This window comes from Antechinus flavipes, chromosome 4 (genome assembly GCF_016432865.1).
Source record: "Antechinus flavipes isolate AdamAnt ecotype Samford, QLD, Australia chromosome 4, AdamAnt_v2, whole genome shotgun sequence".
Lineage (NCBI taxonomy): Eukaryota > Metazoa > Chordata > Mammalia > Dasyuromorphia > Dasyuridae > Antechinus > Antechinus flavipes.
The window spans coordinates 443,667,609-443,694,815 of NC_067401.1; the positions used below are offsets into that span (position 1 = coordinate 443,667,609).

At 36.1% G+C, this 27,207-nt stretch overlaps 1 protein-coding gene across 1 annotated transcript in view; it reads left to right on the forward strand.

Annotated features, from left to right (window-relative positions):
* The first annotated feature begins 270 nt into the window (after positions 1 to 270).
* RPF1 (ribosome production factor 1 homolog) overlaps positions 271 to 27,207 on the forward strand; it is a 30,903-nt gene continuing 3,966 nt past the window's right edge. Inside the window, exons 1-7 of the mRNA XM_051999190.1 lie at positions 271 to 547; positions 8,720 to 8,776; positions 13,659 to 13,739; positions 20,157 to 20,252; positions 20,492 to 20,645; positions 22,852 to 22,934; positions 23,789 to 23,970. Coding sequence (XP_051855150.1) covers positions 314 to 547; positions 8,720 to 8,776; positions 13,659 to 13,739; positions 20,157 to 20,252; positions 20,492 to 20,645; positions 22,852 to 22,934; positions 23,789 to 23,970 — 887 coding nt within the window. The 5' untranslated portion in view covers positions 271 to 313. The remainder of the gene's footprint in view (positions 548 to 8,719; positions 8,777 to 13,658; positions 13,740 to 20,156; positions 20,253 to 20,491; positions 20,646 to 22,851; positions 22,935 to 23,788; positions 23,971 to 27,207) is intronic.

Consider the following 27,207-nt stretch of genomic DNA (forward strand, 5'->3'; position numbering starts at 1 on the left):
CCCAACTTTCCCATCTCTCACTTTCGTCTCCACTTTTTTCCTCCATCCCGTCCTGCTCCTTCTTCCCCCTTCCTTCAGCCCCCTCTGTTCCCCTTCACTTATCTTTTCTCTGCTCCTTCCTCTTTTTTTTCCCACCTGCCCTCCCCTTCTTTTCTCTCCTTCTTTCTCCCTCCCTTCTCCTTCTCCTCCCCCTTTGCTCCTCCTCTCCTGATCTCCAAGTCCCAGAGCAAAGGTCGTGACCCGGAAGTGCACAGCGGGCCGGAGCCGGAAGCGGAAGTACAAACCGTCGTATCCACACACCGGAGGCCTCGGCATGGCGCGCAGCGGGGAAACCGGAGGCGAAAGCGAGGACCGGCGGGGCGCAAAGCGGAAAGCTGCGGCCGAGGCCCCTCGGGATGACCCCGGGGATGGGGAGACGAGAAGTGCAGCCCCGGAGGCGCCCCAGCCGCGGCCTGTGGCCTTCCCGCCGGGCTTCAGCATCTCGGAGATCAAGAACAAGCAGCGGCGCCACTTCATGTTTGTACGCTGGAAGCAGCAGCAACGAAAGGTGCCCGAGGCCGGGGGGCGGGGGTCATTCCGGGAGAACCATTCGGGGCCTCGGGGTCCTCCTCTTTGAGAGGAAGGGTCGGTTTCTGGGCTCCCCGGGGCATGCACAGCTGCAGCGTGAGGTCAGCCTCCTCCACTGGTGATCTCGTGGATGACTGGTAGGGCTCGGAGCCTGGACGTGAAGCTGGTGCTGGCAGCCCGAAGGGAGGTGTGATGCCCACCGCGTGCCCTCTTCCTGGCGAACTTTCTCGATGCTGCTCAAGGTTGCACTGGCTGAGTTTTTTGTCTTCTGAAACTAACGATGGTCCCCCTCATCTTATACTTAGGAACTTAGGGTTTTGTAAAAAACCTGAAAAAAAGCTTGCAAAGCTGTGCCACCATTATCCCTGATGAGTTTCCATTTGCTAGTTTCCGCCCAAACCAGGGGTCCCCAAACTTTTTAAATAGGGGGCCAGTTCCCTGTCCCTCAGACTGTTGGAGGGCCGAACTATAGGAAAAACAAAAACTTTTTTTTTTTTTTGTGGGCCTTTAAATAAAGAAACTTGATAGCCCTGGGGGAGGGGGATAATCGTCCTCAGCTGCCGCATCTGGTCGGCGGGCTGTAGTTTGAGGACCCCTACTTCAGACTCCTTTGGGTCCCAACTTTTTCATCCGTAAATTACAGTGGGTTTAGTTCTGGGCGTTGAATCAGAGAGACCTAAATTTAGATTTGGCCTGGGCAAGTCACCTTACAACTGTTTGCCTCAGTTTCTAAATCTGTAAAGCAGAAATGATAATAATAGCACCTAACTCCCAGGGTTGTTATGAGAGTATTAAAACGAGATAATACTTGTAAAGTCCAGTGCCTGCTGTATAGTAAGCATTATATAAATGTTAACAACAGTAATAATAATTATATTTGTCATATGTGCCTTTATTAAAGTTACTGATAAAAAATGTAGATCCCTAGAATCCTCCATTGGAGTCTACTCCTGCCAGGTCAATAATGAACTATTACCAGTTGCTCTTAGGAGTCCAGACATCTAACCAATTTTGAATCCTTTTGATTATAACATTATCTAGCCTAATTCATAACTCTTCATCTTCACTACAATAGTACAAGATATTTTGTCAAAGCATTGGCTACACTTTAGGCAGGCTATCCTAGCTCTCACTTAGGAGAGGCTAGGTTCAGTACTTAAATAGTTCTCTTAGTCTCAGTTGCCTCCTCTGTAAAACAGAGGTGATGATATTTGCCTCACAGTAATTTGTAAAGATCAAATGAGGCAAAGATGGGACTGATTTTATTACTCTCCTATTCCATAAACTCCAGTGTCTGCCTGTTATTTTAGGGATCAAATAAGAGCTCTTTTGGTGTTTAAAGCTTTTCCCAACCTACTTTTTTTTAGTCTGATTATACCTCATTTTCTTTCATGTAAACTCTGTTTCAACCAAATTACTAGGTTTTTTTATTATTACATATACAGGATACTCATTTCTGTACCTCTGTATCTTTCCTAGACCTGGGATTTACTCCCTTCTTACCTCTTAGAATCCCTGGTATTGTATATACTTATATATTTAAATATCTTCCAAAAGCAAATTATAAGCTTCATGAAGGCAGAAGCTAATTTTTTTAAATTCTTAATTTTGGTAAATTAAGCCAAATTGGTCAAATTAAAATGAGCATTTCCGCAAACAATATAGGAGAGGAGAAGATTGTACTTGAAGATGAATATTATGTAGGGTTTACTTTTCTTATATATGTACATATCTTACTTGACTAGATTATAAGCTCCTTGAGGGCAGGGACTGATTCATTTCCATTTTTCCATGTACATTAGAGAACAGCAGAAGCTTGTACATGAAACTAAAAACCTCTATTACATAGAGGCAACTTTTATTTTAAAGTCTATAATAAATATAACAAGTTATTTTTCAAAACTGTCCTGTTTGTGATTTCTTCTGGCCTTCTTTCTTTTCATTTTTCTTGTGTTTATATACCCCAATTTTCCCCCTGCCATCTTCTCCCTCCTCTGATGTAGGAGTAACCTATTTGTAACCAAAATACAATGTAAACAAAACAAATTCCCACATTGGTTATTTTTATTTTTGTATCTATTTCAATTTTCTCTCTGCATATTTCCCAGTTCTGTATAGACCACTTTGATCTTTCCCAAATTCTGCATACCAGCTGCCTATTGGGTATCTTCAACTGGATGTTTGGGTGCTATCTTAAAATCAAGATATTAAAAAGGAATTAATTTTTCCTTTTAAACTTGATTTTCTTTCGAAATTCCATTTCTGTATAGGGTGTTGCCATCCTCCTAGTCTCTAATTTTGTAATCTCAGTAAATATTTATTAAGCACCTACCATGAGCTTCACCATAGATATAAAGAAAGGCAAAAATAGTCCCTGTCCACATCATGGGATGCTGTCTAATAGGGAAGACAACGTGCAAGCAATTATATTCAAGATATATACAACAAGATAAATTGGAGATGACCTCAGGGCATGCAGTAGCATTAGGGCACATTGGGAAAGGCTTATTGGAAAAGGTTGGATTTCAGCTGAGAGATGAAGAGAGGTAGCATCAGGCATTAGGAGGACAGCCAATGGAAAAGCACTAATTGGGATTTGGAATGTCTTTTGTGAGGAACAGCAGAGTCCTGTGTTGCTAGATTGTAGAGTATGTGGAGGACAGTAAAGTATAAGAAGATTGGAAAGTAGGAGGGGGCCAGGTTATGAAAGGCTTTAAAAGCCTAATGGGATTTTATATTTGGTCCTGAGGAATTAGGGAGACATGGATTTATTCAATAGAAGAATAATTTGCTTAGAATTGTGCTTTAGGAAAGTTAGTTTGATTTGAGTGGAGGGTTTTCTAAAGAGGGGAAAGACTTGATAGATGGTGGGAGGCCATTCAGAAGGCTATTGCAGTAGTCTAGGCCTGAAGTAACTTAAGAGAGGTAACTCCTTGCTTATACCTCATATGCAGGTAGCATTGGCAAGTTTGGGCTATTCTACCTCCATGTTGATATGGCCACCAATTGAATTCAGTCTTTCTACTCTCCTGGACTGTTACAACAGTCTCTTAACTCAGTACTCAAGTTTCAATCTCTCTTCAATTCATAAAAAAATAAATTGTCAAATATTCTTAACATTTAGACCTTGTCTTTTCACTCCTGCTTAGAAAAAGTTCACTGGCTCCCTATTTCCACTAGAGCCCTTCACTATTTGACCCCGTCTACTTTTCCAGGTTTACATTACATTACAGTTTCTGTATTATTTGTTCTCCATCCTTAGTGTCTTTGTCTAACCCTTTTTACTCTTCCTCAGAAAGAGTGATGGCATTGTGGCTAAATTGCTGCTTCCTGAAGTCTAGAAGTCCAGTTAGACACTTATTAGCTGTGGAACCCTGGTTAACTTCTGTGTGCCTTAGTTTCTTTAATTGTAAAATGCATCTAACTCACAGGGCTGTTATGAAGATCAAATGAGCTAACATTTGTAAGAGCACTTATAGCACAGTGCTTGGCACTGTATAAATGCTTCTACCTTTCACATGCTTGGATTGCCCTTCATTCTTTTGGAAACCCTGGCTTCTTTTTAGGCTCAATTCATGTTGTTATGTTACTCAGTTCATGTTGATCAAGGCTTCCTTGATCTAGTACTTTTTTCCTTCTGAAATGATGTTTATACTTATCTGTCTCTGTGTGTATTTCATGAACATTTATAAATTTACAAATTTATAAATTTTATAGCTCTCTGAAGTTTAGAAACTTTGTTACAACTCTTTGTGGGAGTCATTATTACCCCTATTTTAAGATGAGGAAACTGAGGTTCAAATTGTGACTCATGCTTATAGAATTCCAATTTTAGAACTGAAAGGACCTGGGAGACAGTGCAACTGAAAGAAAATTATCCAACAGGTGATTAACTGGGCTTTTATTGAAGATACCCTGTGATGGAAATATTCAGTACCCCCCACTTCTGAAACAATGCATTCCACTGTTGGATTGTTCTGATTGTTAGGAAAATATTCCTTCAGTCAACCCTAATTTGCCTATTTTCAGTTATTACTTTTTGCCCTTCAGTCTGCTTTCTGGTGTCAAACAGAACAAGTTTAATTCTTTTTTTACCATGAGAATCTCTCAGGTACTTGTAGACAATTATCAAATTAAGTCTTCCCCACCCACAAGCTTCTTCCTAGGCTAAAAAGCCCCAAGTTCTTTAGTTGATCCTTTTGGCATGGAATTGAAATTCTTTAGCATTCTTTAAAAAAAGATTCTCCAGTTTATTAGTGCCTTTTCTAAAATTAGAACTAAAACTAAAATTAAAACTTCTCTAAAACCAGAACTAAACACATGTATGGCCCAATCAGAATAGAGTGTTATAGCAAGACTATGACTTTTTTTCTAATAGAACATTAGTGTGGTTTTAGTTGCCCTATCACATTGTTGATTGAACTTGCCAATCATTAATAGGCCAAGATCTTTTACAGACAAATTGTTATTGAACCATGTCTCTGCCACTTTGAGATAATTTACTTTTTTTTCTTTTAACTTGAAACATAAGTCTTTGCATTTAAAAATCATCAGACTGTAAGCTTGAGAGTGGGGATTTTTTCCATTCATTATGTTCATAGTATAGGCTCCTATCATAGTGCCTGGCAAATAGATGCCTAGCATGTGCTTGCTTACTTGATTGATTCAACCCCATTAAATTTTACCCTATTTAGTACTAATGTGCAAGTATAGCAAGATCTTTTTGGCTACTGATTCTAAACCATTTTTACTTTCTCTTTAACTGTGTTTTTTTTTTTTTTTTTTTTGCAAATTTGATAAGGATGACATATACCTCCAGTCCGTTCATTTCAAAAGTTAAAATGATACAAGGTCTAACAGAGCTCCATGGAATACTTACTGGAGATCTCCTGGCTCTTCTTTTGACTCCCAATCCAATTCTGTATTCACTACCTCTGGGCAGGTGACTCTAGTTCATTAAGAGCTTCTGGTTCAATTGGTTCAGTCAAGCCTGATTTTTTTTGTGACCCCATTTTGTGTTTTCTTGGCAGAGATAGTAGAATGGATTGCCATTTTCTCCAGCATATTTAAAAAAAAAATGTTTTTTGAGGTGTTAGATTTCTTATTTTATTTTATGATTGTTTTATTTTCTGGTTATACATGTACATTAACTTTTGAAAAACATATTTCTTTGTGTATCATGTTGGGAGAGAAAAATCAGAACAAAAGGAAAAAACCATGAGAGGGAAAAAAAAAACCAAAAAAAAGTGAACATAGCATCTGTTGATTTTCATTCACTCTTCATAGTTATTTTTCTGGATGCAGATGACATTTTCTGTCCAGAATCTATTGGGATTGCTTTGGATCACTGAACCAATGAAAAGAACCAAATCTTTCATAGTTGACCATTGCACAATCTTGCTGTTACTGTGCACAATAATTCTGCTCACTTCACTCAGCATCTTTCCAGGCCTTTCAAAAATCAGCTTGTTTATTTTTTATAGAACTAGAATATTCCATTATTTTTATATACCATATTTTATTCAGTCATCCCCAATTGATAGGCATCAATTCATTTTCCAATTCTTTATCACTACCATTTTTTACTATTTTTGCACATGTGGGTCCTTTCCCTTCCTTTATGATTGCCTTGAGATACAAACCCAGCACATTTTATAGATGAGGAAATGGAGGCAAACAGGACTAAGTGTTGCCCAAGGTCACACAGCTAGTAAGTATCTGAGGCCAGATTTGATCTTAGATGAATTTTCTGACTCCAGTTCTGATACCATCCGCTGCACTGTCCAGTTGCTCCTGTCTCCTTATCATCTCCCATTCTTACCTATTCAGAGATCATTTTCTATGGCAGAAAAAGCAGTCTCATGTTAAGAGCTTAGCAGCCTTTCTAAATTTTAATCCTGTTTACCCAAAGTAGGAGTCTTATGTTTTTGATTCTTTTCTTTTCCTCAATATAGCTTTTAAAAAAATCCTTCAAAAAAACACTTTGTTCTTAGCCACCAGCCTCAGCTCATTCAGAAATTTAGCACTCTTGCTATCATTTTTATGGTACTCTGCCACAAATGTGTAATCATCCTTTGTCATTTTCTGTCTATCTTCTCTATATTTCTTTAAAATCTAAGTTGCTTGGAGAGTTCTCTGTATATCCATATCATGTTCTACAGACAATTGCCACTTTTCTTCCTCACTGGAATTGTTTCCCTTTAAGTCTTGAGAATTTCGTTGCTGAAAGTTTCCCATCTCTCCTGAACTAAACTTCCCTTGTTAGATTTTAGTCCATGTGATATAACTAATCTTTCTATGAACCTTTCACATACATTCCCCAGAAGCGAGGGTGTTTGCCAAACTATGTCTTTATCTGTCCTCTCCTGTATCACAAACTCTAAATGGTAGTGGGCATTTCCTTACAAGGTGCCAGCTATTTCCACCGTAGCAACCAGTTCTCTATTCATCAGAATAGTCAACTTCACCCATATTGATTTGCTTTTCCTTCTTTTGAAGGTTGAAATTATCATTAAGGTGAGTTGAGAGATTTTTAACTGCTCTGCTTTTGGCAGAAATACATAGTCCAGCAGATGTCTGTATAATTTGAGTCCCCATCATTACTATATCATGCCTTTGTGTCAAGCTTATTATCATATTCTGTGTCATATTTGTTTGCTTTCTATCTGGGTAGTGTGTAACGTATTTTGATAATAAACTAGCTTCTGTTTGTTACTTCATAGATCAGCTTGCATGTGCTCTCTTTGATTTCTGCATGTGAATATATGTTTTAATATCCTATTGCCTCTTCTCCCTTTTTACCTTTTTCAAAGCAGTAACTATGAAGTCCCAGAGAGAGGGACTGCATGAGGCAAAATTCAGACAGATCTTACTCACTGTTTCATGTTGCATTCTTCTAGAGAGCAGGGACTGGTTTTTCATTTTGTCTGTATATCTTTAGTTTCTAGCACAGCATCTTGCATATAGTGTAGGGGCAACATTTTGGTTTGGATTGTGTGACTTAAACATGTAAAACTAAATGAAATAGGGCCTTCAATGCCAGACTAAGGACTTTGTGTTTCTTCTTGAGGCTACAGGGCATTGCATTGCTTCCTGAGAAGGAAGGGGTGTGATGTTATTCAGCAAGCCTACTAGGTGCAGTCATTATACTAGGTTTTAATAGGGAAAAAAGATTAGATACAGAACAGGATCTGTGCTTGAATGCTTCTTTTTTTAATCTCTTCTGATAGCTATTTGGAGAATGAAGAATTAGAAAAATTATAATCAGAATATTTAGGTAGGAGATTGTAGCAGAAAAAATGGAGACCTAGGTTCTGTCCCTTATATCCTGGGAGATCATAGGCAAATCATAACCTGTCTTCAAACTCATCTTCTTTGGTTATGGAATGAGAGGGCTTGATTAGAATACTAAGGCCTTTTCTTGCTCTAAATATATGATCCTTATGCTACCCGTTAGGTAAGTGCTTGACACTGTGAAATGTGGACAGGATTTAAAATTAAGTGAAATGTTGCTTCTGTGATGTGCTCTCCTTCAGCAAAATCTACCAAAGCTAGTCCTAGAAAGGTTAGCAATGAATTAAGAAGTACAGTACAATTCGTGACATTTAGGATCCCAAGCCTTCTCCTCAGAATTGTTATCTACTTTGACTTCAATTGAAAGAAAGTTGCTTCAGGAAGTTTTGTAACTTATTATTCCACCATCAACATGTATGTAGGGACTTCAAGATATATAAATTGCTTTTCATACATGATCTTAGTTGATCCTCATAACATCTCTGGAAAGAGCAATTATCCCTGTTTTACAGAGGGAGAAGTCTTAGAGAAACAATGTCATTTGCCTTTGTTGTCCTTGTAAGGTTTCAGAATTTGAAAGGTAGGTGGTGTTGAATGAAAGGAGATAATTGGTAGAGAATTACTGAAATTTTGTTTTGATGAATTGAACAATGCTTTGCCATATTATACACATGGTCATTATTTTGAGTTGAAACCTGTATTTTAAAAATCATGCTAAGAGATATCTTCGTAGCAGACACTGACAGCTTTAATTCATTTTCAGGGCTTTATTTAAGTAGTCTTTGATAATTTTTAGTGTACATATTTGATATAATTTTTTTTTTATTATTCATGTATTGTTTTTGTTTTTGTCCCTTAGGAAAAATTGGCGGCTAAGAAAAAGCTTAAAAAAGAAAGAGAGGCACTTGGAGATAAGGTAAATACAATCCTTAACTTTTTGTGATTTCTATTTTATAATGCTCAGAAATAAATCAACAGACTGAATACACATTGTTGTGAACACAATAGGAACTAAATAAGTGTGGTCACTGGGAGAGCTAACAAATTAATAGATATGATACCCCTTAAAATTTACAGGTTAGAAGAGAAGCAAGAATGAAGACAAGTAACTATCCTGATTGAATTAGGTTATTAGAGCAGGTACAAAATAAACTATTATGTGACACCCAAGGGGAAAGGTCTGCAGTGTGGCTCCAGAAAGATTGATACAGGAAACTGCTTTTGATTTGGGCTTAAAAAATATGAGTAGGAATTCAACAAGTAAGGAGGGAGATGAAGAATATTTTTACATCCACTATTGACTATGTTAGAAAAGTTTATCAGGTGTTTGCCTGACAGTCTTATAGAATGGAATGCATAAAGAGGAATTTGAGTAATAAAGATGCTGATACATATTTCGGTCCCTTTGTAGTTCACAAAGCATTTCTCACAAAACCCAGACAAATAGAAAAAGCAAAATAGACCTAGATGTAGAAGGCTTAGACTACCTATGAGAGGAGTTTGAATTTTGCTCATTAGTTCATAGTTCATTGAAGATTGAGCTGCAGAATGACACAACCAGATCTCTGCATAGGAAAGCTCATCCTGTCTATGGTATCAGAATATACTGGAAGGCAAATGGGTGGAGGTAGAAGGAAGCATTACCACATCCTGGCAGTACAAGGAGTACTCTATCCATACCCATACTGCCTCCCTCTGTAGAGAAGTGGAGGTGAGAGTACCTTTCCTTTTATCTTCTTTACAGATAGCCTTGTTCACTAAAAGGAGAGTGCTCAGCTTGTGGTTTTTGGGTTTTTTTTCCCTTTATTTTAGTTGTTGTGAATCTGCTATATCAGTTCATGTGTCACCCAACCTTCTGAATTCTTCATAGTCACAACTTCTTCTGAAGCAATAATATTCTGTTACATTCATGCACCTCATAATTGTACTCCTCAAAGTATGGGAATACGTGTTTCTCAATTTTTGCTACCATAAATATGCTACACGGAATGTTGTGTTGTATATGGGAACTTTGTCTTTGACCTCCTTGGAGTAAATGCCTTAAAATGGTATCTTTGGATCAAAAAATATAAACATTTATATATTTATATATTACAAATTTATTTATTTATATATTATGAGCATTGGGTCAAAGAGTATAGTCACTTTTTTTAGACAATTCTAAATTGCTTTTCAAAAGAGTTGGATCAATTCATAGCTCTATTAACAGCATGTTAGCACGTCAGAATTTTCACATATGCTCTAACATGAGCTGTTCCCATCTTTTGTCACTTTTACCAATTTTTTGGGTATAGGGTGAAACTTCAGAGTTGTTTTGAATTGTGCATCTTTTATTATCAATCATTTGGAGACTTTTTCATATGGTTAATAGGTTACGATTTTCTTTAAAGAATTTCTTGACCATTTACTCATTAGGGTATCATAGAATTTGTTATTTTTTTGTACATTAGACAGTTGTCAAAAGATATTTGATGCAAAACCTTTTTCCCAGTATCTAGCTTCCACTTACCCTAGTAACATTGATAGTATTCATGCAAAAACTTCAATTTCATATAATTAAAATTATTGATTTTATGTTTTGTTTGATTAAGAACCTTTACCCCTAGTCATATTTATGAAAGGTTCATGATATGGTTCTCTAGAAATCATCATATGATATTGACTTGTAATAGTATGGTTGCATATCCATTTTGAACTTATTGTGGTGTATAAGATACTGGCTTAAACCTAAATTTCTGCCAAATTCTACTTTTCCATTTTTCTTACAGTTCTTAGCAGATAGCTCTTTCCCAAGCAATTTTCATTTTCAGGATGTTTTGAACATTTGGACATTGAGAGCAGTTATTTCTTTTTCCTCCTTGTCTAGTTTTAATCATCATGAGATAATTTTGAGGATTACTGCTTCTTTATATGATTTGAGATTCAGAAGTGCTGTTGGAAGTGTCAGATCTCAAAAGATGAGAGGGAAGTGGAGGAATACATTTCAGGAATGGGAACAGCATTAATTTTTTTCAAGATGTGAAGATAGAAAGAAGGGCTAGGAAATATTCTATCTTGGTTGAAATGCAGAGTATTTGAAGTAGTAGTAAAATGAGATAAGGATAGAAGGTTTCTTTGTAATGAGGCTGAGGAGTAGAGGTGGGATGCAATAGATCCTTCTACCAGGATAAAAAGTTTATTCTTTTCTATCAAATTCAACATTTATTAGGCATCTACTGTATATGTGTTTCTCTCTTTGGAATAAAACTAGAGGTTTAGTGAGCAGTGGGGAGTCATTGAAGGCTTTTGAGTGAAGAAGCACCAGTATCTGAGAGGTGCTCTGAAAGCCAGTGTGTACAGATTTCAGGGGAAGGATACATTGAAGAGGGGACAGACTACTAGGAGCAGGAAGTCCAACTAAGAAGTTGTGAGAGGGGTCTAGGTAAGAAGGGTTGAGGACCTGGTTATGGTGAATGTGGAGAAGATGGGATAGATGCATAAAATATTAGAAGTTAGCAGCTGATGGGATGTAGAGGAAGAAAAGGGAAACTTTGAAATTATCATGAGTGTTTCAGTCTAGCTAACTGGGAGAATATGAAGAGACAAATAGAGACACTTGTGGAAGAACTGGTTTGGGGAGTGGAAGGACTGGTTTGGGGAAGAAAGAAAGTTCAATTTGGGGCATGTTGAAAATAAGGTATCTGGAAGAGCTCCTCTGTAGATAGTTAGAAGTGTTGGACAGGAATTCAAGAGAAAAGTCAGGGCTAGATGGAGACATAGAGAGAAAAGAAGCTAGTAAGACAAACTTCAAAGGAATGAAAGACAGAAAAGCCTTTACCAGTATTTTCTTTATACTGATGGCATTCTCTTTGATATTACTTCCAATTTAATCCTGTTGTATATATTTTATTTGTAGCAAATATTTGTAACTTGTCTCCACCATTTTACTGATCTCCTTAAAAATAGAAACTGTGGGGAGAGGGTTGTTCATTTATTCGTTTGTTTGTTTTTTACAATTCCTGGAATTAGGATAAGTGCTTGTTGACTTGACTTGATGTGATGGCAGTACCATGTTTGATTCCCTGGGAAGGTGGAGGAAAATGACCCCACACCACACATTGAAGGAGAACAGTTATAGTAGAAACAGAAACCAGTTTGTAAGAACCTAAGGAGTGAATGGATAAAGATGCAGTTAATTAAGTTCTTATTATGTTCTGAGTGCTATGCTGTGCAGTAAGTATACAAAGAAAGGCAAAAACTCAAAAATAAGTCAGTGTCCTCAGCTTGCATTCTAATAGGAGAGACAACTAAAGATATACTGGATGCCTACAGAATAAAAGAAAGATATCCTTGGGGGGAAGATACTCAAGTGGCTAGAAGACTGAGAAAATCCTCCCACAGAAGGTAGCACTTGAGCTGAGTCTTGAAGGAATTCTGAGGATATCAGGGAAGTAGCAGTGGAGTATAAAAGCATCCTAATGATGGTGGACAGTGTGCGAAAAGGCCCCAAGATAAAAATAGGAAATTGCATATTTCAACTTACTCATTTTGCATCTGAATAAACTGAGACTAAGCTGTGGAGACTAAGTTACTAGTTACTTGGTAATTGGACCTCTGATTCCAAATCCACTGAAATCTGGATGTTTACATATCTGTTTTAGTTTATGTATTTCTTATAGTAAACTTTTATCAGTGATATTAGTTATATAAGGTTTTCCTCTTTTTGCTTGTATTTTGTTTTATCTTATTAGTGATTAGTTATCCAGATCTCCACTTTATTTCTTTTCCAAACTATTGCATCCAAGTTTTGATCACTTTAATTTTTGTTAGTATTTCTACTAGAGATTATGCTGCTATAAAGGTGATAAAATGTATTTCATTTGGGATTTTTGCTGCTTAGTCTAGGGAGAAAGTAAAGCAAAATAATGATAATAATAAGGTTTTTCTTTAGGGGACTGCTTTCATATTTAAATTGTCTATACTCTCAAAATTAGTATTGCCAAAAAGTGCATGTAAAGTGTGTTCTTTGAAAACCAATACTTTTAAGGGAAAGGGACCTGTATGTGCCAAAATGTTTGTGGCAGCCCTGTTTGTAGTGGCTAGAAACTGGAAAATGAATGAATGCCCATCAATTGGAGAATGGGTGAGTAAATTGGGGTATATGAATGTTATGGAATATTATTGTTCTGTAAGAAATAACCAGCAGGATGAATACAGAGAGGCGAGACTTACATGAACTGATGCTGAGTGAAATGAGCAGAACCAGGAGATCATTATATACCTCAACAGCAATACTGTATGAGGATGTATTCTGATGGAAGTGGATTTCTTCGACAAAGAGATCTAACTCAGTTTCAATTGATCAAGGATGGACAGAAGCAGCTACACCCAAAAAAAGAACACTGGGAAATGAATATAAACTGCTTGCATTTTTGTTTTTCTTCCCTGGTTATTTATACCTTCTGAATCCAATTCTCCCTGTGTAACAAGAGAACTATTCGGTTCTGCACACATATATTGTATCTAGATATATTGTAACATATTTAACATGTATAGGACTGCTTGCCATCTGGGGGAGGGGGTGGAGGGAGGGAGGGGAAAAATCGGAACAAAAGTGAATGCAAGGGATAATGCTGTAAAAAATTACCCTGGCATGGGTTCTGTCAATAAAAAGTTATTTTAAAAAAGGGGGAGGGGGTCAATATTGAAAAATTACCCATGCATATGTTTTGTCAATAAAAAGCTATAATAAAAAAGTCAAAAAAAAAAAAAAAAAGAAAAGAAAAGAAAACCAATACTTTTTTTTTTTTTTTACCTAGGCACCACCAAAACCAGTGCCCAAGACCATCGAAAACCAGAGAGTTTATGATGAGACGATAGTTGACCCCAATGATGAAGAGGTAATTTTAGAAACTTTACATAAAACTAACCTTGTATTTTATTTAGTAAATGAAAGTTTACATGTATATACTGCTACTTAAGCTTGCAAAACACTTTTACTTCAAATATCTTAACAGATTTTTATAACTCTGTGAGAATAATTCCTCCAGGTGATACAACCCTCCCATTAGAGAGGAGGAAACTGCAGCTCAGACAGATTAAGGGACTTGCTTATGGTCACACAGCAAATAGGTCTGGGAAGTTTGAATTGATCCAAGAACTAGTGCTTTTTTTATTTTATTATACTCTGTTCCTTCTCAGTTTTAAAACCAAAATGCTGTTAAAGGGATTCAGTTGACCTAATTATTCAGGTTGTTCTTATTTGATATTTTAATATTTATTCATTGTTGACAGTTATAGAACATATTTCTGGTTTTTGTAGAATTTCTTGAGATCTGAAGCATTCCTAATTACTATGTACTTAAAATTGTATTATCTATTGATATTTGAGACCTTTTTTTGTATTTGTGTCTGAGCATAACAAATTCTTGGGTGATAGAACATTATTTACTGGTGTAGTTCAGCAGCTGTTCTCTGACTTAATAGTCCTAGAGGATGTCAGTGAGAGGTTCATTGCTTAGGGTCATCCAGCAGGAATCATTGCAAAGCATAACTCAGACCCAGGTCTTCCAAATTTTGGTGTGTGACTCATGAACTGGAATATTAATTCTCAAAATTAAATCATACCCATTTCTTACACTTGAGATACATTTGTTTTCTTATGTAACATTTGCACGTACACATTTAGTTACAAGGGTAACTCTTCGTTAGAAGAGTTTGTGTTTGGTAGAAAAGTCCTGACTGATTTTGTAATTTGGTTCCCTACTATGTGGAGTCATTGTGGTGAAACTAGTTTCAATTTGTGTTTCAAAACATTGCTTAAACATGTTTTCAAAAACTTTGCTGTAATTGGTATGAACTCTTTTAGAAAATGACTTGTTTTTAGTCCTTTGTGTGAAAGTGTTTGATTTGAAAATAAATTTAAATATTTTTGTAGAGGTAGGATTTAAGAGTAAGATTGTCATATGAAGAGGAAAAGGAAGAGATTGTTAGATGGATAGATGCTCTTCTCCTTTGGAAAGAAGTACAAAGGGGATTTGTGTTAAGTACATTCAAATACATTTTCAAAGTCTGATCCCTTTCCTCCCGCCAGTAGGGAGAGACTATGTGGTAGTAGGAGATGGGAAAGTTTTCAGTAGTTTTATTTTAAGAATTCAAAAATGTTTTTAAATCTAGTGTTTCAATAAGTTATTGTTCTGATGAGTTTATTAAATACGAGTTCCAAAATAAAGGTACACAAGTTGAAAATAATTTTCAAAAGATAGTAACTTCAAAATATATAAAAGTTACATTTGAATTGAGTGCCAACTCCACATGGTTGAGTGAGAAAACCTACATGTGGCCAGAGCAGTTAAACCTGATATTGGAAGAAAGGCTTCAAAAGACTTTAATGCCTAGAAAAATACTAGGACTCGGAGTATAAAGTCTTAAGAATAAAAATTCAGAGTGAACTGAAACTGTGATGAAAAACAAGATCAAATGAATCTGTAGTTAATGATGTTACAGATGAATGTGAGTCTGAGGTATAATAAGTATAAGCTTTTGCTGCATAGTCTACTTGGACAAGACTTTTATTTGAACAGAAGCTGATAATTGAGTGGGAAAATGTGATACTCTTTCAGTTAAGCATGCCTAATGTTCAGACCATAAAGTTCCATGTCTAAGGCCTTCATTTAATTGGCGGCAGTAAAATATCCAAGAGGAAATCCTATTGAATTTTGGCTGTGCAAAAGCAGAAATATGTGTGTTAACCACTAGTTGGAAGATCTGCATGTAAAATGGTATATATAATATGAATCAAAATTGCCCATGTAGGTGTGAGTTTTATGTACTTATGGGATTGATATCTTTTGAAAATGATTATTTTCAACTTGTATATCTATTTGGGACTTATTTAAATTCTAAATTTAAAAACATTTTTGAACTCTTAAAATAAGTTTTGACTACTTTGGGAGCCCATTTTTTTCCTCCTACAAGATTATAAATATTCAGACAATCAAAGATTTATTAAGGATATACTTCAGTACACTAGGCATTATGCTAAGTAATGGGGATACAAAGACAAGCAGATCAGTTTTTTCCCTCAAGTATATTCTAAAGGGGAGACAACATGGATGGATGGATGGATGGATGGATGGATGGATGGATGGATGGATGGATAAATGACATATACTACAGAAGCAAAGAAGCCTAGGAGGAAAAGACTTAGAATCCTAGTGGAACCAGGGAAGCCTACAGAGAGCAATGCTTGAAGTGAGTCTTGTCTGGAAAAGAAACCAGCAGAAGGGAGGAACCTCCATACTGGACATGAAGCCCAATCAGGTAAAGTCACAGATATTAGGAGAGGGACTGTAATTGAGAGGAAGAACAAGCAATCCAGTGTGGATGAACTGGAGACATGTGGAATAGAAAGATTGGAAGAGTCTAGCTCATATGACATTTTAAGTGCGAAACAGTATTGTTTATATTTGATTCAAAATAGTAATAAGACAGGCAATATGATGTTTAGGTAGATGTTTAGAGTGCTGGTCCTGAAGTTAGAAAGATCTGAATTCAAATCTAGCCTCAAATGCTTATGAGGTTGTATGACCCTGGACCAGTTTGCCTCAGTTTCTTCATCTGTAAAATGATATAGTAATGCAGCACCAACTTGCAAAGCTGTTAGAAAAAATAAGATAAGCTATTCACAAAGTGCTTTGCACATAGTAAACATTATATAAATACTTATTCCCATCACACCCATCCATTAGGAACCACAGCATGGTCATACTTAGATTTGTGCATGAAAGAAACTGGAGGCAGGGGGATCAACCAGAAGTTTAGTAGTCCAGGTAAGGGGTAGTAAGGATCTGAACTAGGTTGCCAATAATTTGAGATGACTGTAGAACATTCAGTTTGAGATCTCAAATGGGCAGATTGGAGAAGCTGGTTAATCAGGTCTGTCAACCATCTGCAAAGAGCTGACAGTTTAAACCCATGGAAGCTAAGGAGGGTGTGAGATCAGAAAGGCATGAAGGATCAAAAGATTAATCAGTTAGTGGGGAAGTAGTAGATGATCAGAAGTATTACAGGCAACTTTTCAAAGTGTTATCAACTTGAATTTCAGTTTCCATGTGGATAGTCTCTGAGCAGATGATAGTTGTCTCTAACTTAGTCCTTGAGAATTGCTGTGGCCAACATAACCAGTCAGTTTTACAGCCAACCTAGTCATTAGCCTCTCAGAGCAGAGATTTAATTAATAATAATTCAAATTGCTTGTTAAAATATAAACACTTGAATAAAGAGTCTGGAGGCAAATGTGGCCACCACTAAAAAATCACTTTAAAAAAAAAAAAAAAAGAAAGAAATTGACTCTCCTAAGAGACAAGAAACGATTAGTTATCTAATTGAGTCATTTCCAAGTTAGCTGTCTGTGTACAGTTATATTGACTTGTTAAAATAAAAATCCGAACTAATGTCAAGTTGGAATAAAGTGTACAAATGAAATTATTTAACTGTACAATTAAGACATTATTGACGTATTTAAACAAGCTTTTGGCATTTTAGAATGGTAAATGAACAGACATTGACAGAACCCAGTGCCATTTTTGAAGACAGTTTGTGATATAAAATAGACAGGAAGGATAGGAGGAGCTAGAATCTGCCTTAGCCAGCATACACTTGATTTCCTTGTCAAATAAAGAAAGGCAGCATTCGAAGTTTGATCTGCAAAGTCTTCAGGACATTCTGTGCTCTAACCAGTTACTGGGAAGTCAAAGATGACATAGTCCGTTCAGCCTCTGGAGGTTACACAGAAGCAAATGGAGAATGATTCTGGGGTAAGAGAGCAGATAACATCTGGGAGATGAGGAAAGAGGTCAGAAGTGGCTTTGAGTGAAGTCTAGAAGAGAATTACTGAGGGAGAAGCAAATTCTTGAACAGTGAGGCACCATTCCAACTTTGTGGAGAGTGGAGATTTCAAAAGGCCATTATAAATAAGAGATGACAAGAATGGTAGTATATAAGGGGAAAGAATCATAATTCTAGGTTTATAGCTGAAAGAGAGAACTTCCTCCTCTACACTCAAGGCTCTCTGAGGTTAAATGACCAACAATGCCAGGAGTCAAATCCAGATCCACAAACTGAACTCCCACTCAGAGATCTTGTGAAAGTAGACCTGATCAAACTTGACCCTTGACCCTGACCTTTGGGGTTAAGGGAGAGGAAAGAAACCAGATTGATTCCAAACCCATGAGTAAACCGACTTGATAAGCAACATTATGATGCCCATAACAGATATAGGCATATTGATAGACTGGAGATGAGCAGTATTCAGAAAACAAGCAATTGGGGCAAATGAGTTTGCAAAAAGCTAAGTTTAGCCCCTACTTGAATGTAGATAGTTTCCCAAATATTTTTAAATAAAACACTGTATAAAGTTGGAAAAGACACAGGCAGATTTTCTATAAGTTTTCTCCATCTCCACCATTCGAAACATTTAGACTCTTGTTTCACAGTTCTCAGGATTTAGAAGAAAACATAGCTGATAGCCTTGATGAAATTGATTATCAGTGACTGAATAGCAGTTCATTGGTAGGGAGACAGTTGATGAGGTTTTTTTTTAAAGTGTTTTCTTTAATTTTTTGGTTGTATGTGTGCATTAATTTTTTTTAAATACACATTTATTTGTAAAGCATGTTGGGAGAGAAAAATCAGAATAAAAGGGAAAAACCACAACAGAAAAAAATTTTAAGAAGAAAAATAAAGTGAGCATAGTTTGTATTGATTTACATTCATTCTCCATAGTTTACTCTCTAGATGTAGATGGCATTTTCTTTCCAAAGTTGATTGGGATTGCCTTGGGTCACTGAACTGCTGAAAAGAACCAAGTCTTTCATAGTTGAATGAGATTTTTCAAGGCCTTCCAGCCTTGTGGCAGCTAGTGGTGATGTGTCCTCTGAGTTTTGGGAGGCCCTTGTCACAACAGACAGGAGCAGGGAGAGATATGACCTGGTAGAGTCTAAACAGGTGGCAGGAGCTGGCAATTTGGGGTGGGTCTGATTAAAGAAAGGCATCCAGAGTACCGGACAAGAAAGCTTTGATATAAAATCTAAAGCCAGAGATCCAGTTCTATATCTGACTGGGAAGTCTTAAGAAGGAGAGGCTGGTGGCTTGATAGACTATGTCTTACTGTTGACTGAAAACTGCAAAGAATAAAAGATCTCAGGATGCTTGTTTGTTGACTATAAAACAAAACAATTGATTTGGTCGATCAGTCTTTCATGCATATGTTAACATCATAGAAATGTCTGAAAAATACAACAAATAATAACGAGGTTGAATCCTTGAATATGAATATTGAGGAAGAAATACAGACGTGAACTTGTTACATATGTTTGCCATTGCCATGGAAGTCCAATACAAAATCCAAGTGGAAAAGAAATATTATGTATGTTAAGGTTTTTCACATCTCCATTTATGGATGATGTCATGCTGAAAACTGCAGGACTACCTAAATAACCCATAGTCTTCAATTCTCTTCCCTCCTACTACTTTCTCCACAACCTCTCTACTTACCTTGCTTACTGTTCTGGAGGACCAAGCTGAACTCTAGAGGAACTTCTGTCCTGGGATCTGTTCTTCCTTATAGTGATGGCCTCTCTACCCCCACCATGCTTTACTCTATCTTTTCCTCCCTTACATCCTACAGTGTTACAATATGTATCATCACACCTTCCAGTTTTGGAGCCAAGAACAACTTGCCATTGTTCTAGTTGAGTGTCTGGGTCTGTTCCTTTTTAACCCCACTCATCTGTCCTTGGAGCTTTCTGAAACAAAGTGCTCCTCCCTGGTCACAACTCCCCTGGGTGTGTTATCTCTCCTTTGGAATGAAACTCCTTAGGGGCAAGGACTGTCTCTGATTTAGTTTTTGTAGTTCCATAATTTAGCTTAGCATTTGGCACATTCCAGGTGCTTAAAAAAATAATAATTTTTCATTCATTTGTTTGCAATCTCTCAAAAAAAAAATAGAGGAATGTTTATTATCCAATGAGTGATTTGTACAACTGATCTGTAAGAACTGTATGTCAGTGTATTTCTATGCATAAGTCTTGTCAAGAATGGTAGTTAAACCTGAGCTGGATCCAGAATTGAATGGGGGGAAAGAATCAATGAATGAATAATTGTTTGTTTTTTAAGTGCATTGATCTTAACTGGCAAGATTTTCTGGGTTTCTTGTTGGGGTTTTGTTTTGTATCAGTCTTCCTTCTGGGCCTTAAATCATTAAAATATTTGTCCTGTTATATGATTTTGTAAATACATGCTTCTTTTGTTCTTAGGTTGCTTATGATGAAGCTACAGATGAATTTGCTTCTCATTTCAACAGACAGACTTGTCCCAAGATTCTTATTACCACATCAGACAGACCTCGTGGGGTAAACATATTTACTAAAAAATTTGACAGTGACCCTTTTTGTTTAGTTTCCTGACTCTTAATATTCATTAACTTTACCACTTAGTTTCCTCTTTATGAAAAATAATAAGATCCTGTTGACCCAATTTAAAGCTGTTAAAAGAGTTATCTTTTGGATTGCTGGTCTAAAACTCATGCATTTTACTATATGATTTTCATTATAATTATAAGAGATTTAATTTTTTTTTTTTTTTTTTGCAGAGAACAGTAAGGTTCTGTGAACAGTTGTCCACTGTTATACCAAATTCACATGTTTATTACCGAAGAGGACTAGCTCTAAAAAGAATTATACCTCAGTGTATTTCTCGAGATTTCACAGATCTGATTGTTATTAATGAAGATCGTAAAATACCAAGTATCCTTTGGAAAAGAAAAATAAGTACATTTTTTCACCCTGCTTCTTTTTTAATCTGAAAAAAAAAATCTTATTTAATGTGTTTGTTGCTACTAACTATGGACAGCTTCTTGCTGTTGTTTATCCTATCTCACAATGGAATGTGTCACTAACGCATGTTAATGAATTATATATTCTTCTGTTTCTGTAAATTATCACCAGATTCAGCAATAAGAAAAATAAAATCTATTTGTAAAAAGTAGTAGGACAAATTTGAGTGATATTAAGGAAGCCTGCCTATTATGTACCGATATCATTAGAATTAAATTATTAAGAATTTAGAAAATAGAATAGAACAATTTTTCATGTCATCAAAACTGTACATCATATTTCTGGATCTTAATGACCTTTAAGACTTTGGGCAAATCAGATGACCATTTGGAGCCTCAGTATCTTCATCTGTGAAATGAGTTTAGATTAAATGCTTTCCAAGGTCCTTTCTTAACTCTCAATTATGGTGAAACTTTTTTCTATAGGCAATATGTTTAAAAAAAAAAAAAAAAAAAAAAAAAGCTTTCCAAAAAAACACAAACAACTTTGATGTCTCATTTTTGTTGTTTTAATAGAACAGTAATGTTTTCATGGTAATGAATTAAATAAATTTGTCTACAAGCTTATTCTAAGTGGAGAAACTAAAATAAATTGAAAACAACTTTGTGACAGGGTGCTCATGGGTACTATCATTTCCTCAGTTGGCTTGTGAGTGGAATGTAGCATAGTAACTATTACTTGCTTAGTTAATTCTGTGTTTCAAGGCTCTGTAATTTTGTTGGTGTGGGACCTCCCTTTGCAGATCACAGCCTTCTGGAATATAGGAGATGGTCCTTGAGAGTTGTTGTGACCAAAAAATTCATCACTCTGCCATTAAATCAATGCTGAGTCTTTCCAGCTTGAGCTGGGCTAGTCCTTGGATGGCAGACGTACAATCCATCACCAGACCCATATTTAACTGTTTTAGAAAAATATTCTGTTTCAAGGCAAATACTGTCATTTCTTTTTATTGCTTCAAAAAGCAACAAACAAATGATGCTCATTTTTCTCCCTATTTCTATTTATGGTAGTAACCCATTTACATGGCAAGTTAAAGTTTGCAGTACTTTATATATATATTATCACACTTAAGCCTCTCATCATCTTCACTTTCCCTATAGCATGAACCCTTGAAGTTTAGCACATCTTCCCCAAAGTTGGAGTCAATTCATTTACATATATCCAGTTTAACAGATTTTTAATTTCTGCTGCTAAAACTACTGGTGCAGCTGGTAGGTGGGTGGGTATGGCTGGGTAGGTAGATGGGTGGAATGCCCCAGATTACCTTGTAACTGTACAGTAGGTTGAGGGAAAACTTGGCTGCTTCTTTGAGAGCTTTTAGTGAAGAGAATGAACAGGAGGAAGATGGCAACTCTGACTTAGGTTGCTGAGAATTAGCAGCAATCATCTCCCCACTGAAATTGTTGAGCTGTGTAAAATTAGAATTCATTCTTTGCAATTGGTTCATACTTGAGTTCATACTTAGGGTTTAGCACACATAGTAGATGCTTATTAAATGCTTATTCATGCTCATGATATCTGTACATTGAATGACCTTTTTTCTCCTTTCCCTCTCTTTCTTTCTCCCTCTCTTTTTTCTTCCCTCCTTTCCTTGATCTGTGTCTTGTTACTGGATCCAGATGGTTCTGGAGGAGAAAGTAAGGCTGGTGACTTTGCACAGCTCTCCCTCCCTCAAATCTAATTCACTTATGTGTCATGGCATCACCTCCCCAATGTCATAGTCCTCTTCAGGAATTAAGGACAAATAAGAACATCTGTACATTGGAAGTAATTGAAGTAAAGTACAATAGTAATCAGAGGCTAGGGCCAGGAAGATAGTGACTTATAGGTTATGTAGATAGAAATGTATATTTTTTAGATTGATTTCCCACATGCTAATTTGTAATCTGAGAGTTTTTTATTCTTTTGGAGAAATGACTCAGGTAAGATTAATTTTTTTCCAATTTATTTTGCTTTTCAATTAGCAAATATTTATTTTCTCTCCCCATCTTCAGCCCCAGTTTAAAAGAACACAAGATAAAGATTATAAGTATTCTAAGTACCTAAGGGACTGGTTCCATAAAGTATGGTGTTTTGAATCAGTTCGATTTCTATTCATTCTTAATTTTGTAATCAGATGGACTCGTTTTAAGTCATTTGCCTCATGGTCCAACTGCTCATTTTAGAATGAGCAGTGTTCGCCTCCGCAAGGAGATAAAGGTAAGACAACAAAATAACGGTTTGGACATGTATACTTATTTTGTATTTAATTTATACATTAACATAATTAACATGTATTGGTCATCCTGCCACTAGGAGAGGGAGTGGGGGGAAGGAGAAGAAAAATTGGAACAAAAGGTTTGGCAATTGTCAATGTTATAAAATTACCCATGCATATAACTTGTAAATAAAAAGCTATTTAAAAAAATAAATAAAAATTGATATATATATGTAATATATATATATATATATGTATATATATATATATGAGAAATATTACTATGCATGTTTTTAAATTGTATTTCTTCTAACAAAGCTTACAGAAAACTCTTTTTCTCTTCTTATTGGAGCATGAATTGTTTTATTTTTGGCCAGAGAACAGCTTTTTAATTGATTCCATTCCAATTTTAGTTTCTAAAAGTGCACAAATTGTAATATCCCATTTTTACTTCTATAAGTATTAGAAAACATAACATTTTCTTTAGTCCTGAATTTTCATAAAAATAAAGAAAGGCATTCTAACAATGAAAGTTTACTTGTTTTTTTGTGGAAAGGACCTTCTTTAATCTGGTAGGTAATTTGGGGGACATTTGTGGTAGGTAAATGCATTGTCTTGCTTTTGGGAGTTAGACTGAAGCGATTATCTGTGGTTTTATATCTTAAATTAATCTGCTTGATTATTCTTTAAAAATATATTTTAACCATTTTCAATATTTATTTGATATTAAATGAATAATGTTTTCTTGCATTATTTTAAGACTACAACTAAAGAAATCTTGCTGTCCACTTTGCATTTATGGCTAGAACTATGTTAGCTCTCTTAAGCCTTTAGTAATTCTGCAAAATTGTTTCAGAGGAAAGGGAAAGAACCCACTCAGCATTCGCCTGAAGTCATTCTGAATAATTTTACAACAAGACTGGGTCATTCCATTGGCCGTATGTTTGCTTCTCTCTTCCCCCATGATCCTCAGTTTATTGGAAGGCAAGTTGCAACATTTCATAATCAGCGGGATTACATCTTTTTCAGATTTCACAGGTAAAATTTTTCAGTTATATAATAGAATTAATAAGAGGTTTAATTAGAATTTATGTACTTTAAGAATATTAATAAAAATTGATACTTACCTTAACCTTTCACAATGTAAAAGACCAGACATACATGGTCATTTTTTAATAATATGTTTCAAGTATCCAAGATCTCAGAATTGTGAGCTCACATCCTGATCAAAGCTTTATCTTAATAAGATCCTCAGGAAGTCATCCAGGCCTGGTATGAAGACACCTGATGAAAATGAGCTAAATCCCTTCTGAGACAGCCTTTCAGAAGTTTTGCTTCACAGCAAGCCTAAATCAGCCTCTTTTCTACTTCTACCAATTCCTACCCAATCCCTTCTTCTCTGGGACCAAACAGAGCAAATCTTTTCCTTTTATAATGTCCTTTCTGTCTTTTTGCCAGGATAAGCATGCATAGTTCTTTTAGGCCATCTTTATTTGATGTATTATTTGAGGACCTCACCATCTCAGTTTCCATTCTCTATACTCTTCAGCTTATCAATGTCTCTTGTAAAATGTGACACTTGGAACTGAATACAATATTTTTATAACATTCCTATAGTCCAAATTATGTGCTTCTAGTACATCCTTAAGAGTGCTTAAATCCCTGCTTGTTGAATTTAACCCAGTATTATTTTCTGTGAAGGTGTTTTGGAATCCTAACTTTGTTTTCTAGTAAATTAGTTGGCCAATTTTAAATTTTCTTCAAATTTGATAAAAATAACATCTGTGCCTTTGGCTAAGATATGGGTGATGATATCATAGAGTACAGAGCCATTCCCACTTTCCTGAAAATTTTCACTAGATACCTGCCTCCAAGGTGATATAAAGCTTTATTGACTACTCTTTGATTCTGGTTCTTCAACCATTTCTGAATTCACCTAACTATATTCTTAATTTACTCACATTTCTACATCTTGTCCTCCAAAAACAGTATGGGTATTTATTCAAAAGCTTTGTTAAAATTTAGGTAAATGAAAGTATTCCCTCGATTGACAAGTCTAGTAACTCAGTGAAGTAAATGGGGTTTGTTTGTCATGACCTGGCCTTGATGAAGTAATTCTGGCTTATTTTTCTTTTTATCCCCCTTGTCTCTTTGTTGAGTATTGCTTTAAAGATATTGGGAATTGAAGGTAGGTTCATGGTTCTCTAGTTTATACTCTCTTTTTTGAAAATAGACATTTGTTATTTTCTAATCCTGTTTTTCTTCTCTTGTTCCCTATGATCTTTCAAAGATCATTGATAATAATTGCTCAGTAATCACATTTGCCCATTTTAGTGCTGAAAGATATAGTTAATCTTGGCCTGGAAAATGAACTCATCATGGACAGAGAGGGAGTGTCATACTCTCTCCTTACTAATCTTGGTTATCAGTTCCCTGATAGTCATTTTTATTTTGTTTTTCCTAATCCAGAGATTATTCTCCTTAGAATAGAAAACTGAAGCAAAATAACTTTCTTTTTGTAACCATCTTGTTTTTGTTTCTATGTTCATTAATCTTTAAATTCCTAATTAAGAGTGCCTGCAGTTTATTCCTTTTATCTCATAACTTCAGAATGAGGTTTGCCTTTACAGCATGTACTAGCTATTAGTGTCATCCCACTGATACTCATTGATAGCTTTATAGTCAAATTATTCTTCTTTTGGGGATGTTAGCTCCTCTTGCTTCTAATGTATATTGTGCATATATTTATAGATAGTGAAGATCATTGGTAGTATTTTTGGTTCCTTTCATGAATTTTTTTTTCCTTGAATTGTCTGTTTGCTTTTCTTCATCTTCCTTAGTGGTGGTTCTCTGTAGTGTCTGGTTTGATGGATGTACATCTACATATAGTTTTCTTTACTATAACTTTGATTTTTGGCTTTTGAAGATAATCTTACTGGATATTGTTAGGTGGATTCCATCTTGGATCAGGAGCTTGCCATTACTATTTTTGAAGCTATGGTATAGAAATCCAAATCCCTTTTGCTGCCACCCATGTGTTAACGGGAGGTTCATTTATCAAATCTTCCCTTCTCTTCTGAAGGTCTGAACTTCTGATCTGAAAATAGTGATTAAAACAACAGGCCCCCAAGACTTTGTCTCTTGCTCAGTTCTTTCTGTGTTCTCTTTGTCAGTATTGTGTCCTTTGAGTTTTTTAGAAGTGGCCAGAACCTTCTCTGGGTTGGGAAGTTCTCAGACCCATCCTGGGCACTTGCAGCAGGAAGAATCTGTTTCAGATCCCTCATTGGGCAGTCACCTCTGCCTCCTCCTTTCCCTCCTCAGAGCCTCCCAGGGTGGGCTCTTGGGTTAGCTCCTGTGGGGGAAGATCTCTTGGATCTTCCTTAAAGAGTTTACCTTCCTCCCCATGTGGATGACTTTCACAGCCATTTCTTAGCTTCGCATCTTCTCTCCTTTTACCTCTAACTCACTTTCTTCAGCCAGGGCATCTTTGTCTTCTGTCTTCTTTTGCCTTTGTCTTGACAGAGAGATCCTTCCTTGTTTTAATTTAGTTTAGTTAAATTTATTTAATTCCTTTATTCTCCCTTATCATATGGTAAGGCATTGTTTGAACCTCTTTTCTGAGGGAAACCATTCTGCATCTTGAGCCAAATGGAGAGAAAGGAATGGATAACAGGAAATGTTGTGAAGGCAGACTCACTGACACTTGACACTAATAGAGTGAAGAGGCAAGGATGAGCCCAGCATTGAACTGGGGTGACTAGAAGAAGGGGATGTCCTTAAAAGAGTCATTTGGCTGTGCTAGAAATAGAATTATCATCTATACATTTATGTCAATGTGAAATATCAGTCTCCATAGTTGCTGAAATAAAAGATTTGAATCCTTTTGTCTCCTCACTAGTAGTTGTGACTCCACAATAAAGTCTGGAGTTGTCACCATCCTTATCTCATTATCTCCTTGTCACCTTTATAGTCTTACCTTCTTTTTTCTTTTTATACTAAGGCTTCCCCTGTCTTTTTAACTGTTTTAACTCTACCTTCTTTTCATTTTTGTGTCCTTTCTTTCTGACATAACTAGATTCCAGTTTCTTGTGAGTTCTCACCTCTCATCACTAGTTGCTTTTGGGGCATTTCTAATCAAATGTCCTGAGGTGTCCTCAGAATCATTGTATCCAAAACATTATCTCTCATTCAGACTTCTCTAATTCTCTCAAGGGTACCCCCTTCTTCTAGACACCCCAGTTCACAGTGTTGGGCTCAAACTTGCTTCTTCACTCT